The 14,677-nt window shown below is 45.1% G+C and overlaps 1 protein-coding gene across 3 annotated transcripts in view; it reads right to left on the reverse strand.

The window, feature by feature from the left end:
- VPS8 (VPS8 subunit of CORVET complex) overlaps positions 1-14,677 on the reverse strand; it is a 258,292-nt gene that overhangs the window by 123,985 nt on the left and 119,630 nt on the right. For all 3 annotated transcript variants that reach the window (XM_054038927.1, XM_054038926.1, XM_054038925.1), the window contains exons 28-30: positions 4,723-4,842; positions 3,354-3,410; positions 2,108-2,190 (exon numbers count right to left, since the gene is read on the reverse strand). In XM_054038927.1, the coding sequence (XP_053894902.1) occupies positions 2,108-2,190; positions 3,354-3,410; positions 4,723-4,842 (260 nt within the window). The remainder of the gene's footprint in view (positions 1-2,107; positions 2,191-3,353; positions 3,411-4,722; positions 4,843-14,677) is intronic.

Consider the following 14,677-nt stretch of genomic DNA (forward strand, 5'->3'; position numbering starts at 1 on the left):
CAAGTACAGAACCTTCTAGCTGAGCTAGTGCAGATCTTTTAGGAAGAGAAGTCCAATCTTGATTAAAAACTGTAAGTAATGGAGAATCCACCTCATCATTCCTGGGTAAGTTGTTCCAATGGTTAAGTACTAACACTGTTGAAAGCCCCAGGTTTTTCACAAATCAGACCACAAAACAAAAACACAACATAAAACAAAATACAATGAAAAACTCTCAGCACAGCAGTGGCTCCTGCCCCATGGGCTGGGCCTCAGCTTCCCACTCCAGGCGCTGCAACCTGCTGCACAGGGTCACAATATTACTCATGTTTGGACTGGCTGCCCCTCCATCATCATGACAGAGGGGCAGCCATTCCAAACCTGAGCGGCACTGCAACCCTGTGCATCAGGTCGCAATGTCCGCTGCGGGAAGCCAGGTCTACCTCTGCAGGATGAGTACTAGGCAGGCTCACTCAGCAAACTCCCACCTGGGGACAGGACCCAGCACCCCCATGTGGACAAAATGGATAAAATTGAACACAAAATTCCTGAAAAAATAAAATGAAAAAACTATAAAAAACAACAAAATGTCACAGGGTTCTAAGAATTTGCATCATATTTCTAGTCTGAATTTGTGTAGCTTCAGCTTAAAAACTATTTTTCACCAAAAGCGCTCCCAAACAATGACACACCTGTTTACAGAGCTGAAAAATGTAATTTTGGGGAACCAGTTCTATAAACAACAACATAGATCCCAAGAATGAGTGGAGCCTGTCAGTCTTCTCCAACTCTCATTCATTCCCTCCCCATTTGGCTCGTGATAAGCTCCACCGAATGCGGCACTGTCATGCTTCAGTTGGTCCTTCCCGTCACAAGACTATGGTCCAACCTTCATCCCGCCTGCCTCCCTACAACATGAAAGTCTTAGTGTAGGACAAATGGGCAACCCAGTTATGGGTAGCAAAGGAGCGTGCTGGTTTTTATTTCCAAAATACGGCCAACTCTAGGCTAAACATGTTGCCTGAGGAATGCATGGTGGAGTGTGGCATATGAAGTGCTGCTACTGTTGGCCAGCTTTCATATCTAACAATGAGTTTTGTTTCCAAAGCCAGGAAGAAATTACATAAAAACAGTGTCCAAACTGAAGCAAGCATGGTCTGTGTGCCAGGCTTCAAACCTGCTGATGGACTCCAACCAATATGCCTTCACAGCGAGCTATGATAGAGGAACTGCACTGGTACAGCTTCCTGACTGATCTCTTCCAGGTAAGGGAAGATGATCAGGAATCCATGTTAATTCCCAGAGCTATCAACTGTTTCACAATGCTACTAACCACATGGTGTCGCTGATGCATTTTGCAGGCCTTATCAGGGACTGACAACATTGCTTGAGTTACCTGTTCTGGGTGCTACTGAAAGGCATAACTGAGCACTTGCTTGTCTTCATTAGACTCATGCCACCCAACTTTATATTCCAGTGCTTCTGTCCTTCCTAGTATGGGAGAAAAGAGCTCACCATGTCTGAAGTTGCGGCTTGGATGGCTATTTGTTGGCTGAACCCAAGCAAGACTCAGAATACTTTCAGGAGGCGTAAAGTTGCCAAAGGAGATGGCGGAAATTCTCAGCACCTCTGAAAGATGGGTTTATGTCTGCTGTTTGATTTTAGGGTTGGCAACCCAAGGACTGATCTGAATCTCCAGATACTTTTAAATGCCTTTAGGATGTGGACTCCCCCCCCCCCCCGTAGTCACCCATCATTACAATATGCCCTACAGAGACCAGGTGAAACTTGACTATTTTACTTTCCATGATAGAATTAAATTCAAAGCTAGTAAAGTTTCACATGATTTTGGGTTCCATTCTGGAAGGTTCTCACAGCTCTGCAGACAGTACTACTAAGAACGTTAAATACAAATGGATTGCGAGAGTTTAGATACGAACTGACAATAAGGAAATAAAAGCGAATATGTTTGGAGGAAAGTAATCCAAGAACAGCTGCAGAACAGCAGTGAGATACTTGGAATGACTACATAACTTCAGTGATGATTAGAATGGCTGAGAGGGCTACAGGAGGACTTTTAAAAACCAGGTATTATACACTGTAAAAACAACAACAACAAAAAGCTTACAATTCAGCTTTTTCTGCCATAGGGATGAGACGATTCTCTTCAAACTGTACTATCCCTCCAGCTTGCAGTAGTTCTAAAAGGACCTGAAGAGATATTGAATAATTATTATTTGTTTTGTGGTAGTATCTACGGCCTTGGATCAAACAAAGACTGTACCTGTCTGAAAGAGCTCACAACCTAAGAAACTGAATATTACTATTGGATTTTAGTTTACAGGTGTATTTAATTTTGGTTCTCCATCAATTTGAAGGTCACATTTCCCTAGGATTTTCCTGATGGTGCTATTGCTATCAAACACAAAACAAGTGCAGGAAAATGAGTGACCCTCTCTGCCAGTGATACCGTAGCAACAGGGAACAGGAGTTGCGTAGGAAATTCAATGACAGAGAAAACCAAGTAGCCTAGATTTTCCCAATTAATTAACTTAACGCCAGAGAAGGCGATAAGCATGACCCACCAGGGGAGAGGGAGAACTTGCTGCAAGGATGATAAAAGAAAATAATTCAGAGGCTACAAATTAAAACTAATTATTAAACAAAACCAACTGAACTTAGGCCATGTCTAAGTGAGACAGCTGCACTGATTTAACTTCAACTGGCTTTTAAATATTTGCATATTTTGTCCTGGTTTTAAATGGGAACATTTTCATTTTCTACTCCAACTCCATCTCTCCCATAGCATCCGTTATTCTTCTACAGAGATAGGCAGGCTATACATGTCAGGAAAAAAACAACATTTAGGTACATGTAAGGCTTAGTGAGACTGAGGCATAAATAGGAATTGAAGTAAAACACTTGAGCCCAGATATCACATGGTAGTAGTGTGGAGGGAATGCACTGTCCCAGTTAAACCTAGACAAATGCCATGTTAACTCCATGTGTGTCACACTTTCTGCAGGAGTCTAGATTACAAGAGTCCTGATGGCCCTGGTTCATTTGGGGACAGGGGGAAAGTTCTCTCTCTCTCTCTCTCTTTAGGGGGCTGTTTCAGATCCCAAGAGATGGGATCTATAGTACCCATCTCCAGGTCCTGTTCTGCCACTGCTCCTGGCTTTGCCCTGCTACTGTCCTCCCTTCCCACCCCCCAGTGAAAGTTTCCATTTTGGTACATTAGCTCCAATACAGCCTGTGGTCACTCTGTCTTCTGACCAGGTTAATCCTCCTCTAGAGATTGGTAATTCCTAGCACTTCTTTTTTGATCAGTTTGTCTCTTACACATAATGAAATACACCTCTAAAGATTGCTACCTGCTGTCTCTCTGAGTGTCGGGAATCGTCATCAGGGCTGCACAGAAATTCAAGGACCTGGTCAAGGAGAAAGATGACTATTTTCATTATATATTAAAAAAACAACTAGGAGTCCTTGTGGCACCTTAGAGACTAAGGAATTTATTTGGGCATAAGTTTCTGTGGGCTAAAACCCACTTCATCAGATGCATGGAGTGAAAAATACAGTAAGCAGTATGTGTGTGTGTGTGTATCTATATATAGATATATATACACACACACACACACACACACACACACACACAGGAAAAGCTGGGAGTTGCCTTACCAAGTGGGGGGGTCAGTACTAACAAGGCCAATTCAATTAAGGTGGAAGTGGCCTATTCTCAACAGTTGACAAGAAGGGGTGAACATCAAGAGAGGGAAAATTACTTTTGTAGTGCTAACAAAGTCATTGCAATCAAGGTGGACGTCGGCCATTTCCAACAGTTGACAAGAAGGTGTATCAGCAGAGGAAAAATTACTTTTTGTAGTGACCCATCCACTTTCAGATGTTTCTGCAGTCTTACTCTAAGGCTCTGAGGTCTTTCATGAAATACACTATTATGCATTGATGTTGCCCCACCAAATCAGGCTATAGACTTGCCTGCTCTAGGGTTTGTATGAATTGGTATAGCAACACCAATGCAGCTCCATTGGTGCAAACCCAAAGTAAGGTACAGCTTATCCTGGTTTCAGACTGTACAGAAACATGCTGTACATTAAACTATTCCTTATACAAACCCATATACATTATACTTAGTTGATACATTCTTAAATCAGGTAATCTGTTGGGCCCTTTATTCTGGCATCCCACAGTTAGTGGCCTGCCTTTACTGTTCTCAGAGAGAGGGTTGCAGCCAGTGCCAAAAGACTAAACATTTTGGTTCTCTCCTTCCCAACACCTGCACTTTCCCCAAACATACAAAATCTACAGGAAACAGATGGAAGTCTGTCTTTCCATGGGAAGGAAAGACTCCAGGGTCTGAGGAAAAATAAAAGATAAACAGACACTATAACATTGTTACTGCACACGGTCTTCACCTCAGGAGACATGTGGAGGGGACAGAAGCAGAGGTTTCCCCCATATCTCACACAATTACATAAATCACAGCAGGCTGAGATAAGAACAAGTATTTAAAACTTTAGCACTTTTGTGCTGCCTTCTCCATATTGTTTCTGAAATCACAACCACTGAGCCCCCAGCCAGTATCCCATCCACTATGTGGCAGGTAACAGATCTTCAGTACAGCCTGAACCTACAGTGCAATTTGCAATTTATTTGTGGAACCTGCATGTCAGAAACCTCCCTATTTAGCTGAGGTGCCCTCAGTGACAATGGAACATTTACCTGGTCAAAAAGCGTCCTGTTTACAAACAGTGTATTGTTGGGCTTAGCCAGCTGCCGGGCAAGAAAGGTAAAAAGACAGCCAACTTGTGATGGGGTGAAATCAGAATTTTCCACCATAACCTTGTGAGCAGAGAAAAAAAACAAACATGATTTATCCATTATGCAATCATCTTTGAAACACACAAAACAAGACGCGACAGCATGACACACTAGAAGTAACACTAGCTGCACCAGAGTGAACTGTGAGGTGTGTGGAGAGCAGCACAGCATCTTACAGGCTTTCAAAGTTGTGGCAACACAACTCTGCTTAGTGATCAAGCCTGCTACTTCCTTACATGCCCATTCAACATAATGTACTTCTGTCTTGGAGATAGGATGACTGTTAGTGAATGAAACTGTTTGGTATTCTTTCCTGCATGGTTTTAAAAAGTAGCTTTGGCTCCCATTTCAGATTAGGTCAGATGTCCCGATGACCCAGTTAGAAAGCAAGTGATAGCAGCATAAAAGAAAGCTAGAAAAAAGGCACAAGGGCCTGGAACAGAGGGAGTACGGGGGAAGCCAGGTGGGGCTGCACTTACATGTAGTTGCTTGGGTATCTATGGCTGAGTAAGGGGATTCTTGAATTAACAGAGAAGGCATACTCAGACATGGTTACCTGAAGAGATGAAATGGATGACAGCCTACACTCACTACTATGATAGAGGCACCTGACTGAAGGGAGACGGGGTTGTGCTCGTGCTTCAGAGGTTGTGAATTTGCACACATGCTCTGGTACTTTAAGGACTCTGAATGAAGGGGAGTCTGAACAAGCGTGGCTGCCTGGAGCCCTGGAATAAAAAGGGGATATTTGTGCCTAGACTTCACTGTCTGGGGCGGGGACTCCTACAGGAGAATCTGTGGCTATGTTCTGGAAAATGAGTTACTGAATGAACAGGAGGGTCTCATTGCCTGTGTATGTGTACAATGGGGTGCTGATCCCAAGCGAGAATGCCTGTGAAGCAGCTGCATTAAGAGGAGCATGTTTTTAGCCATGCTCAGTATCTAAGGAGCCCCCAGGCCAAAGATATCCAACTTGAGTACCTAGAGCCTTTAAACTGCAGTCCTTCTGTTTAAGGAGACTTAAAGAGAAAAAAAAAATCATTTGATTATGAATTGAGAGACCTATTCTGGGGTGCAATCCAGACCAGTGAGGGGTTGTCTCGCTATCTGCCCGGTAACCCTGGGTGCCTCACAATGCTTTGCGGTTGTAGCTCCCAACCTGGGCTGCTCACAACCAGCTTACCAGCATGCAGGTCACACCCTGAATATGTCTGCATGCATGGCTGCAACCCTGGTCCAGCAGCTGTGATCCCAGCAGCCTGCCAATAACATATCTCACACACTGACTTCCACCAGCCTTGGTTACAACCAGCGAGATGACCCCAACACACTCCAGTCCTGAATTTCCCCCAAATTGTGTGCCCTCAAGTGCCCAGCCCTCTCCTGGACAGGTTCTTTGCTCCTGTAAACAGACAAAACCCACATCACAGCTTATTAATTTAACGGGGGTAAACAAACTCTTCTCTTTAAGCACAGCACTGAGTTAGTTTATAGTAATATAAAACAAATTTGTTAGCATCACTTAACCTATTGTCCTATTGGTAAGTAAAAGGGAGAAAATTAGACAGGGTTACAAGGAAGTAAAAATGAAACCTGCATCTAAAAGTTTAGAACTTAATCTAGCAAAATACAGGCTTCGCTCAAGACAATCTTTGTGCAATAGTGTGTAGGGTGTGAACATAGGGGTGTTTAGTGTCACGGAGTTTCCTGAGCTGTGCTATATGATTGTTAAACTGAGGCGTTTGAATCAGCCTCACCAATACAGGAGGAAGGAGGCGTTGCCTCCCTAACTGCCTCCCACTTCTTGCTAGCAGCCCCCGAGCAGCTCCGGTGAGCCAGGAAAATTCTGCACATCTGTTTTACCTTCCTTGTTGCAGCTGCTCAACAGCTCCCATACTGTCTGTTTGCTGAATCAGAGGAGGGGGAAGCAACACTGATTGCTCCATTGCCAGCTTCTGTGCTGAAATTTGGGAGTCCCAAAGAGAGCACTTAGCATAGGATGGCTCCCCACCCTACGCAGCCACCAAGGGCAGCCCAGCAAAAGGGGAAGAGGAGAAGCTGAGAAACAACAACAAGCCTTAGGGCTAACATATGCCAGTTGGCAATGGTCCTCAAGGGACCATATGCCAGCCAAGGACAGCCAGAGGGCAGCACACAGCACCCCCTGCCCCATCATACCTCTGCACAGGAGGGAAGCATGGGCGCTATGCCAGCTCCGTGCTTACTGGGGATAAGAGGACTTGTTCCCTGTGTGTCACCTGAACAACACTAATGGAGCAGAACAAGGAAGAGAACATGTGTCAAAGTAATGGTTGCGGCCCCCTGACCTTGATGAAATGTATTTGGCTTTCAGGCTGAACACCACTGCCCTATATTAAAAGAAGCGTTGCCTGGGCATGTTTGATTGTTTGGGGGAGCTCTGAATGACAAAAAGGAGCCTATGCCTACTCACATCTCTCTCTGGCCCCGAAAGATAACGGCAAGCCACCCTGATGCTCCTGAATGGGGATTCTTGCCCCTGCTTGGGTAGGAAGGCAAAGATGAATAATGGGGCGGTGGGGGGGTGACTATGCCTATGCTTGGGTGTCTGGACTCAACTGTGCTCAAGCTTTGGTGCCTGGGAGAAAACATTGGATGAAGCAGGAGAGCCTATCTTAATGCTAAAATGAGTGAAGAACCCAGGATAAAGGATGAGTCCATAAAGGTCATCTTAACCAGTGTAAGGTAGATAGGGGCCAGTAACCATGTTAATCATGGAACAGCACCGAGTTATGTTTCAAGGATAAATCAATATCATCTCACTTTTCCTTATGTTTCATTATCTATAAAAGGATTTGTGGAGGTTACTGTATGAAATAAAATGTTACCTAATAACTAAAATATTTCTCTAGTCAAATAAACTAGATCACTAAAAGGAGCTTTCCTCTTTCACAAATTCACAAGTAATCTGTGCTAGTTGTTTCTCAAGCTGAGGACTCATTATATAAAGCATAAATAAACTTTTGTTTGCTGAACCCGAATTAAGGTTTATGGTCCTAGTATTAATAAATACTTATCAGTATCACCTCCCCATCAGATTTTCCACTCCAATTCTGCCACCTACAGACAGGATGTGATCATGGTCTCTAAAAATGTTATCACTTATGCACTGGCAGCAGATACGTTCACAAGAAAGAGGTCAATCAAAATCCAAACAACGAAAAACACATTTGCTATTGTCTGCCTGTCCACAGCTGGCAGCAACATTGTTCTGAACTCATCAATGAAGCACAGTAGTGACAGCTTGCAAGGCAGTGCAAACATTGGCATGTGCCCACTAAAGCACAGAAGCAGCCCTCTGTAGTTAGCTAGAAGGGAGGATTTAAAGAAAGTTTTTACTCCCAGCCCTCCCCCCATATCCTTTCAAAGAAGCTTGGGCAGAAATTCACAATTTTGCTGAGGCACTGGAGTGGTTCAAAAAGGTTATTTTTTAAATATCAAGAGTGTACTTTTCTCATTGTCTTCATTCTCAAATAGATGAGCCTTTTTTGCGGTCAAAGACTAATGAAGAAGTCAGTTGATTCTTGATTGAGTCCTTGTGTCTGAGTTAGGGCAATAGGCAATTACCTCAGACTGCGGGAGGTCCTAGACACCCGTGAGTGCTGTGGGTTCTATATACTCAGTGCTGGATTAAGTTGTTTTTTGAATGGAAGAATGACAGAGTGCCAGGGTCACAGAGATGGAACAGAATAAGTTGAACTTGCAAGTCTTGTAGTTTCTTGTTGAGGGGGCTCTGGCTATTCCTGTTCTGCCAGGCAAGCGAGGTGGCACTATAGGCTGCGCCACGTGCGAGGAAGGGATTCTCCCCCTGCATATTTTCTCTCAAATTCAATCAAGTTACAGGAAAGGAGATCTGTTACATGAAGTATTCTGAGAGTCTCCTAAAGCTGCTGTTCTCCAGTAAGCCTAAGGAGCTTAACCCATACAGTCCTGTGGAGGCAGAGAAATCCAACATGACCCTGGAGGCAGGCCTGAGGCACTATGACTGACCTTCAAAACTTTACCTCCCGTTGTCTCATGACACATGGCAAAGCCTTTTAGTGAAGATTAGTGGATGTGACTCAGGCTTGAGAGTCAACAGTTCTAATCCTTTCATTTCAATGAACCATTTAATTAGTGAAAGAACGAATTTAAGATCAAAGGATTTAAAAGCTGTGGAAACACTGGAACCTTTGGATATTGGCCGCTACTCTCCTAATTTGCCTTTCCTTCTCTCCCTGGATGAGCAGCTATTTACCTTCTCACAATACCTGCCAACAGCACAAAAGCAGCTGCCATCCTGAGTGACTGGCACAGCAACAGCTAACATGCTGCCTAGCCACTTGCCTCACAGGGGGTCTCTTCGTGACACTGTTCCTGCTCCATTGCATTTTCTTTTGCTCCAGTTCCAGTCCCTCCCACCCACAGACATGGCTCTAGCTCTCAAATTATTTACATGATTTATATGAAATGGCTCATCTCCTTCACTACTGTTTTTCACTAGCAAGGCAGATTTCTATCCAAAACATGTTAACGATGCTAATGTTTACAACAGCAGATGTACCCAGAGTACCTCAGTCAAATGGTGCCTCAGTTGAGGAACCACTGAAAAAAGAGGTTACACACCTGCAACTGGAGATTCTTAGAGATGTGTGGTCCTTATCTGTATTACCCATATGTCCAGAGCCTGAAAATTTGAAGATAGTGTCCGTTGGTCCACACCTGTGCCCTTGCTCACCTCATGCCTCCATCCAAGGGAATAAAAGGGCAGGGCAGACCGACTGCCTGTCCAATTCCTTCTCTACCGTGAATCAGATAAGATCCAAAGCAGAGAGGGGGGAGGGATAGCTCAGTGGTTTGAGCACTGGCCTGCTAAACCCAGCGTTGTGAGTTCAGTCCTTGAGAGGGCCCTTTTAGGGATCTGGGACAAAAATCTGTCTGAGGATTGGTCCTGCTTTGAGCAGGGGGTTATACTAAATGACCTCCTGAGGTCCCTTCCAACCCTGATATTCTATTAATCTATTCTATAAGAGAGGAAGGAGGGCGGAAAGTGGAATACAGACAGGGATCACACATCTCAAAGAACTTCCAGTTAAAGGTAAGTTACCTCCGCTGCTTCTTTGGGTGATGGTCCCTATTGTATTCCACTATGGGTGATTGACAAGCAGTACATAAGTAGGAGAGTACGAGGAGATAGATGGTAGGACTGAGCGGAGTACCGCCATCCCAAAGGCAGCATCAGCAGAAAATCCCTGCACCAGGGCAAAATGTCTTGCAAACGTGTGAATGGCGCTCCACATGGTTGCTTTACTGATGTCCAGGAAGCGTACCTCCTGAAGAGATGCCATAGCTGTCACCTGTGTTCTGGTTGAATGGAGCTCTTATGCTGTGAGGAGGAAGGTTCAATAGCTGATAGAGTAGAATGCAGCCAGAAATCCATTTGGAGATTCTCTGGGTGGAGAAGGCATGCCCTCTGAGTCTTTCTGCTATAGTCTAATTGGTTTTGTTCTGTGAAGGTAAAAGGCCAAGGCCCGCCGTGCATCAAGAGACCGGAGTCTTTGTTCCTCTGCGAAAGCGTGTGATTTAGGGAAGAGTATAAGTAAGTGAATCAATCGGCTAAAGTGAAATTCAGAAACTACTTTAGGGGTGAATTGGTGCGTAGATACAGAGAAACCTTATATCCTTATGGAATATAGTGTACAGAGAACCTGCCATCATCACTCCAAGTTTGCCAACCCTTCTAGCTGAGGCGATGGCTACAAGAAAAGTGACCTTCATGTAAAGGAGAGACATGGAGCAAACGGGAGTCTTGTGAATACTGAAAAAACTAGGTAGTGGTCCCACTGGGGAGTAAGGATCTGAATAGATGGGAATGTTCTTACTAGGGCTTTTCCGGAAACTAGTGGTCAATGGATGTGCGAAGACCAAGTGGCCCCGGTAAGGTGGCACTGATTGCCACCAAGTGGACTCACAAGAAGCAGTTGGGCAAACCTGAGGTCTTCAAAGATAGGGTATAGACCAAGATGAGAGGAACAGCTATAGTTTCTGGGAAACTGCCTCTGATGTGTCCAAGAAAAGCGCTTCCATTTTACTAGAAAATATTTTCTAGTCGAGTCCTTTCTACTATCAGAGACAATGTCTCGTATAGCTGTGGAACATGAATGTTTTAAGGATGACCCCCATCCAAATACCAAGCCCTGAGGTGGAACGGACACAGATCGGGTGCCCGATCTGGCCATTTCACTAGGTCAGGAGCTCGGAAAACACTGGGAAGATGATTGGTGGTAAGGGTGACACGCATAGAAGGTTGAGAAACCAGAACTGTCTGGGCCAGTAAGGGATGAACAAGATGACTCATGCTCTATTATGCCAGATTTTGCATAGAACTCGAAGCAGGCGGGGTAGCAGGGGGAAGGCATAATTGAGCTGGTCTGACCAAGAAGAAGCAGAGCACCATCGTGGGCGTGGTAACCGATGGCTTCGGTGGAGCAATGTGGGGTGCATTTGCCATTTGCTTGAGAGACAAGCAGATCCCTAGTTAGGGTCTCCCGTAGAGTGAAAATATTGTGCAGTATCAAGTCATGGAGCTCCTGCTCGTTGTCGACTGTGCAATGCCTGCTGAGGGAGTCCGCAAGCACATTTTTTGCTTCCCCAGAAGCTAGACTGCTGATAGTATAGCAGCAATCAAATCACCCTAGTTCCACGAACTGACTGCTTCTGCACATGGGGAGGCAGATCTCACACTTCCCTGCTTACTGATGTAGGAGACAGTCGTAATGTTGTCTGACATTATAAGGACATGTTGAGTGTGGATAAACGGAAGCAAGGACTTGCATGCCTTCTGGACTTCTCGCAACTCCAGGATATTGATGTGCATCCTGGACTCTCGTGATGCTGAGGTACATTGTGCTGCACAGCTGTTCATGTGGGCTATCCACCTGAATATGGATGCATCTAATAATGGTCAGGTCCAGAGAGGGAAAGAGAAAGTGGATGCACACGCATACCGGATGAGGATTTGTCAACCACAGCAGGGAAGACACTATGCTGGCCAGAACTGTTACCATGAGATTCATGGAATGGCGGTTTGGAGAGTATACTGACTGCAGCCATATTTGAAGGCAACAAAGGTGGAGTCTTGCAAACAGGGTGATATAGGTGCATGAGGTCATATGACCTAGGAGAGACAGACATGACTCTATCAGTACTCAAAAGTTGTTTGTGATGTGAACTATAATACGGTTCATGGTTTCATTAACGAAGAGAGCTATTCTACTGGGTCCGGATGCATGGAAGATATCTAAGAGTTTGTGCTGGGAGTTGTGGATCTCTTCAAGAGGAATCTGAAGCTCTCCAGAAACTCTGCAAAGGTGGTCTTGGAACTGTCGGAAGTCACGGGGGGGAGGGGGGATTAAGGGGGAGGAGATGTAGAACTCACCGCTTCATTTGGGGATGAAGATGGCAGTCTTACTGGTTTCAGCTGAACCACCAAATCCGGAGCATGTTCCTCCTCCTCCCAGGGATCCAGAGGCAGATCTGAACTTTCCCTTAGAGAGGAGGCAAGGGGTGACTTCCTTGAAGATTGGGTCAACTCTGTAGGAGGGGTTTCTGGTCCCCATGCCCAATATAGCCAGTAGGAGAGATGAGATGAGAGATGTTAGATGAGGCTGAGGCTGATCCCAAACCAGTGCAGGTCTTTTGGGTGGTGGAGGACGCGTAGGGTAGGAAAAGAAAGTTTCATTGGGTGGTTTGGAATCTCCCAATGAAAAGGCTGATCCCAGGTCCCATGGCAGTACCTTTAGTGCCATTGGAGGGGAGATGTATTTTGCGTATGAGAGGAGTGATAAACTCCTTCTAGCGGTCGATTCCCTCAGAGGTGATATCTCCTTGGAGATGGAGGGGCCCAATGGAGGAGAGGATTCTGCATCCAGGAAAGTGAAAGTGTCTTGTGGGGCAGCAACGAATTCAGATCTCCTTGGTGTGAGAAGGGTTCTATTTGTTCGACCCCCTGGAGCCAGCCAGGACAACAGTACCTGGAGCTGACAGCAATCTGACTTCATCGGTGCCAATGGATCCTGGGATTTGGGAGGTGTCAAGGATGACGGTACCGACGGAACATGGTACAGTACTGATGGAGCCCAATGCTTATGGGCTTTGTCATGCCTCTGAGATTTAGGATGTTCCAAGTCCTCCAAGGCCTAACTGATAGACTTGCTCAGAGCTGAATCGGACTTCTTTGAAGTAGGTTTAGAGGAAGACTGTCTCATGCTTATGAGTGTGTGTCCTAACTTCCTGACAAGATTCCACCATTGGGTATATCCTGCACCAGAGTCAGACTTCACAGCAGGAGGCACACTCCTTGTTGAATCAGGCCAGCATACAGGGTGCGTTCCCAGGCCTGGGTCTGGCCTTCTCCATGAGGTATTTGTGGACACTAAGTTCCTGTCCTTCTTGGGTATGGCTGGGGAATGATCATCAGATACTGCACCTTGCTTCAATGGGGGCTTCCCCAAGGCAGTATAGGCAGTGCTGCTGGTCATCGCTGTCCGAGAAGGATTGAAGGCAGGAAGTGCATTTTGAAGCCTGGAGTCCTGGAACCTGAATGGAGGTGAGGGGTCTCTCCCAAGAAACTAATGTAAATATTAACAGATCTATAAAACACTAATGAATAGTGCCATGAACAGATGCAAGCTGAAGGATAAAGGAAATATCAGGAAGTGTTTTGCTATGGACTCCAATGGGAAGGACCTCCAATTAATAATTCCTCAGTAACTTATCAGCTGAGGGGCTGGGAAGGATCCACTCATCTTTTGCCAACCCTTGAATCCACCCCAGCAAAGGGTTATTTAATCCTGATGCAGGACAAAAAGGACCTTAATGTTTCACCTTGGAGGCACCTTTGAAATAATACAGTCTCTCTTGAAATTTCTAGAAGTATTCATGCTGACACTTCTGTGCCTCCTCATCTTGTAGTCAGAGGTAGATTTCTAAGTCATTCTTAAAAGGGCTGCTCTCCTATTTTGATCCCAACAATACTGAAGAAACATTAGGTCTTCAAGACCCAACTGAGGGAAATTTAGGTCAAATTTGTGGTGGCCCAGCCCTTACTACTTGTTTAAGAGACAGGGCTCAGGACAATGTCTGTATCAAGAAACATCAAGATAGAACAGGAATCCCAAATTAAGGACTCTGCTTGTGAAACTGAGTTAGAGACCAAGGGCTTGGGGAAGGGGATGTACTGCTGCTAGCTGCTAAGATGAACTGTGGAACTTAGCAAAGACAGATGGGCACCTAGAGTCTGATTTGCTAATTTGGGGCTCAGTAGGGAAATGGAGAGGGTCCTTTCTCTGCTTCTCTTTTAAGGAGCCAGTTTGGGGGCTAAAAGGACACTCACATTTTGCAGTTACTGAAGAGTGTTGGACACGGCCTTCTTGCAGTGAGGTTGGAAATACAGACGGTGGCTGCGATTCAATGTATAAAGCTGCACTGATAAAACCACATCTAGAGTAGGTCCTGCTCAGAGCCCGGTGCTACCTCCTTCCCCTACTGACAGATGCTACAAGGGGCTTTCCTCCCAAACTATGGTACTTCTCCAAAAGCTGCCCCTGCTGTATGCTATTTTAGGCATTTACTACAACTATGTAGGTATTTAGAAAACTGAACAGTACCTAAGCCTAGAACTCTGGCTAGGGATATTTTTAAAAAGGGAAAAAAATAAATACTATATTCATGCTTTTCCCTGTAACTCAGACTCGTGAGCTGAACTGAGCCTAAACTATGTTCTGACTGGATGGGAGTTTACTCCTGCTCCGAAATATTAAAACATAAAACTTCTCAC

The sequence above is a fragment of the Malaclemys terrapin genome, chromosome 9 (genome assembly GCF_027887155.1).
Source record: "Malaclemys terrapin pileata isolate rMalTer1 chromosome 9, rMalTer1.hap1, whole genome shotgun sequence".
Classification (NCBI taxonomy): Eukaryota; Metazoa; Chordata; order Testudines; family Emydidae; genus Malaclemys; species Malaclemys terrapin.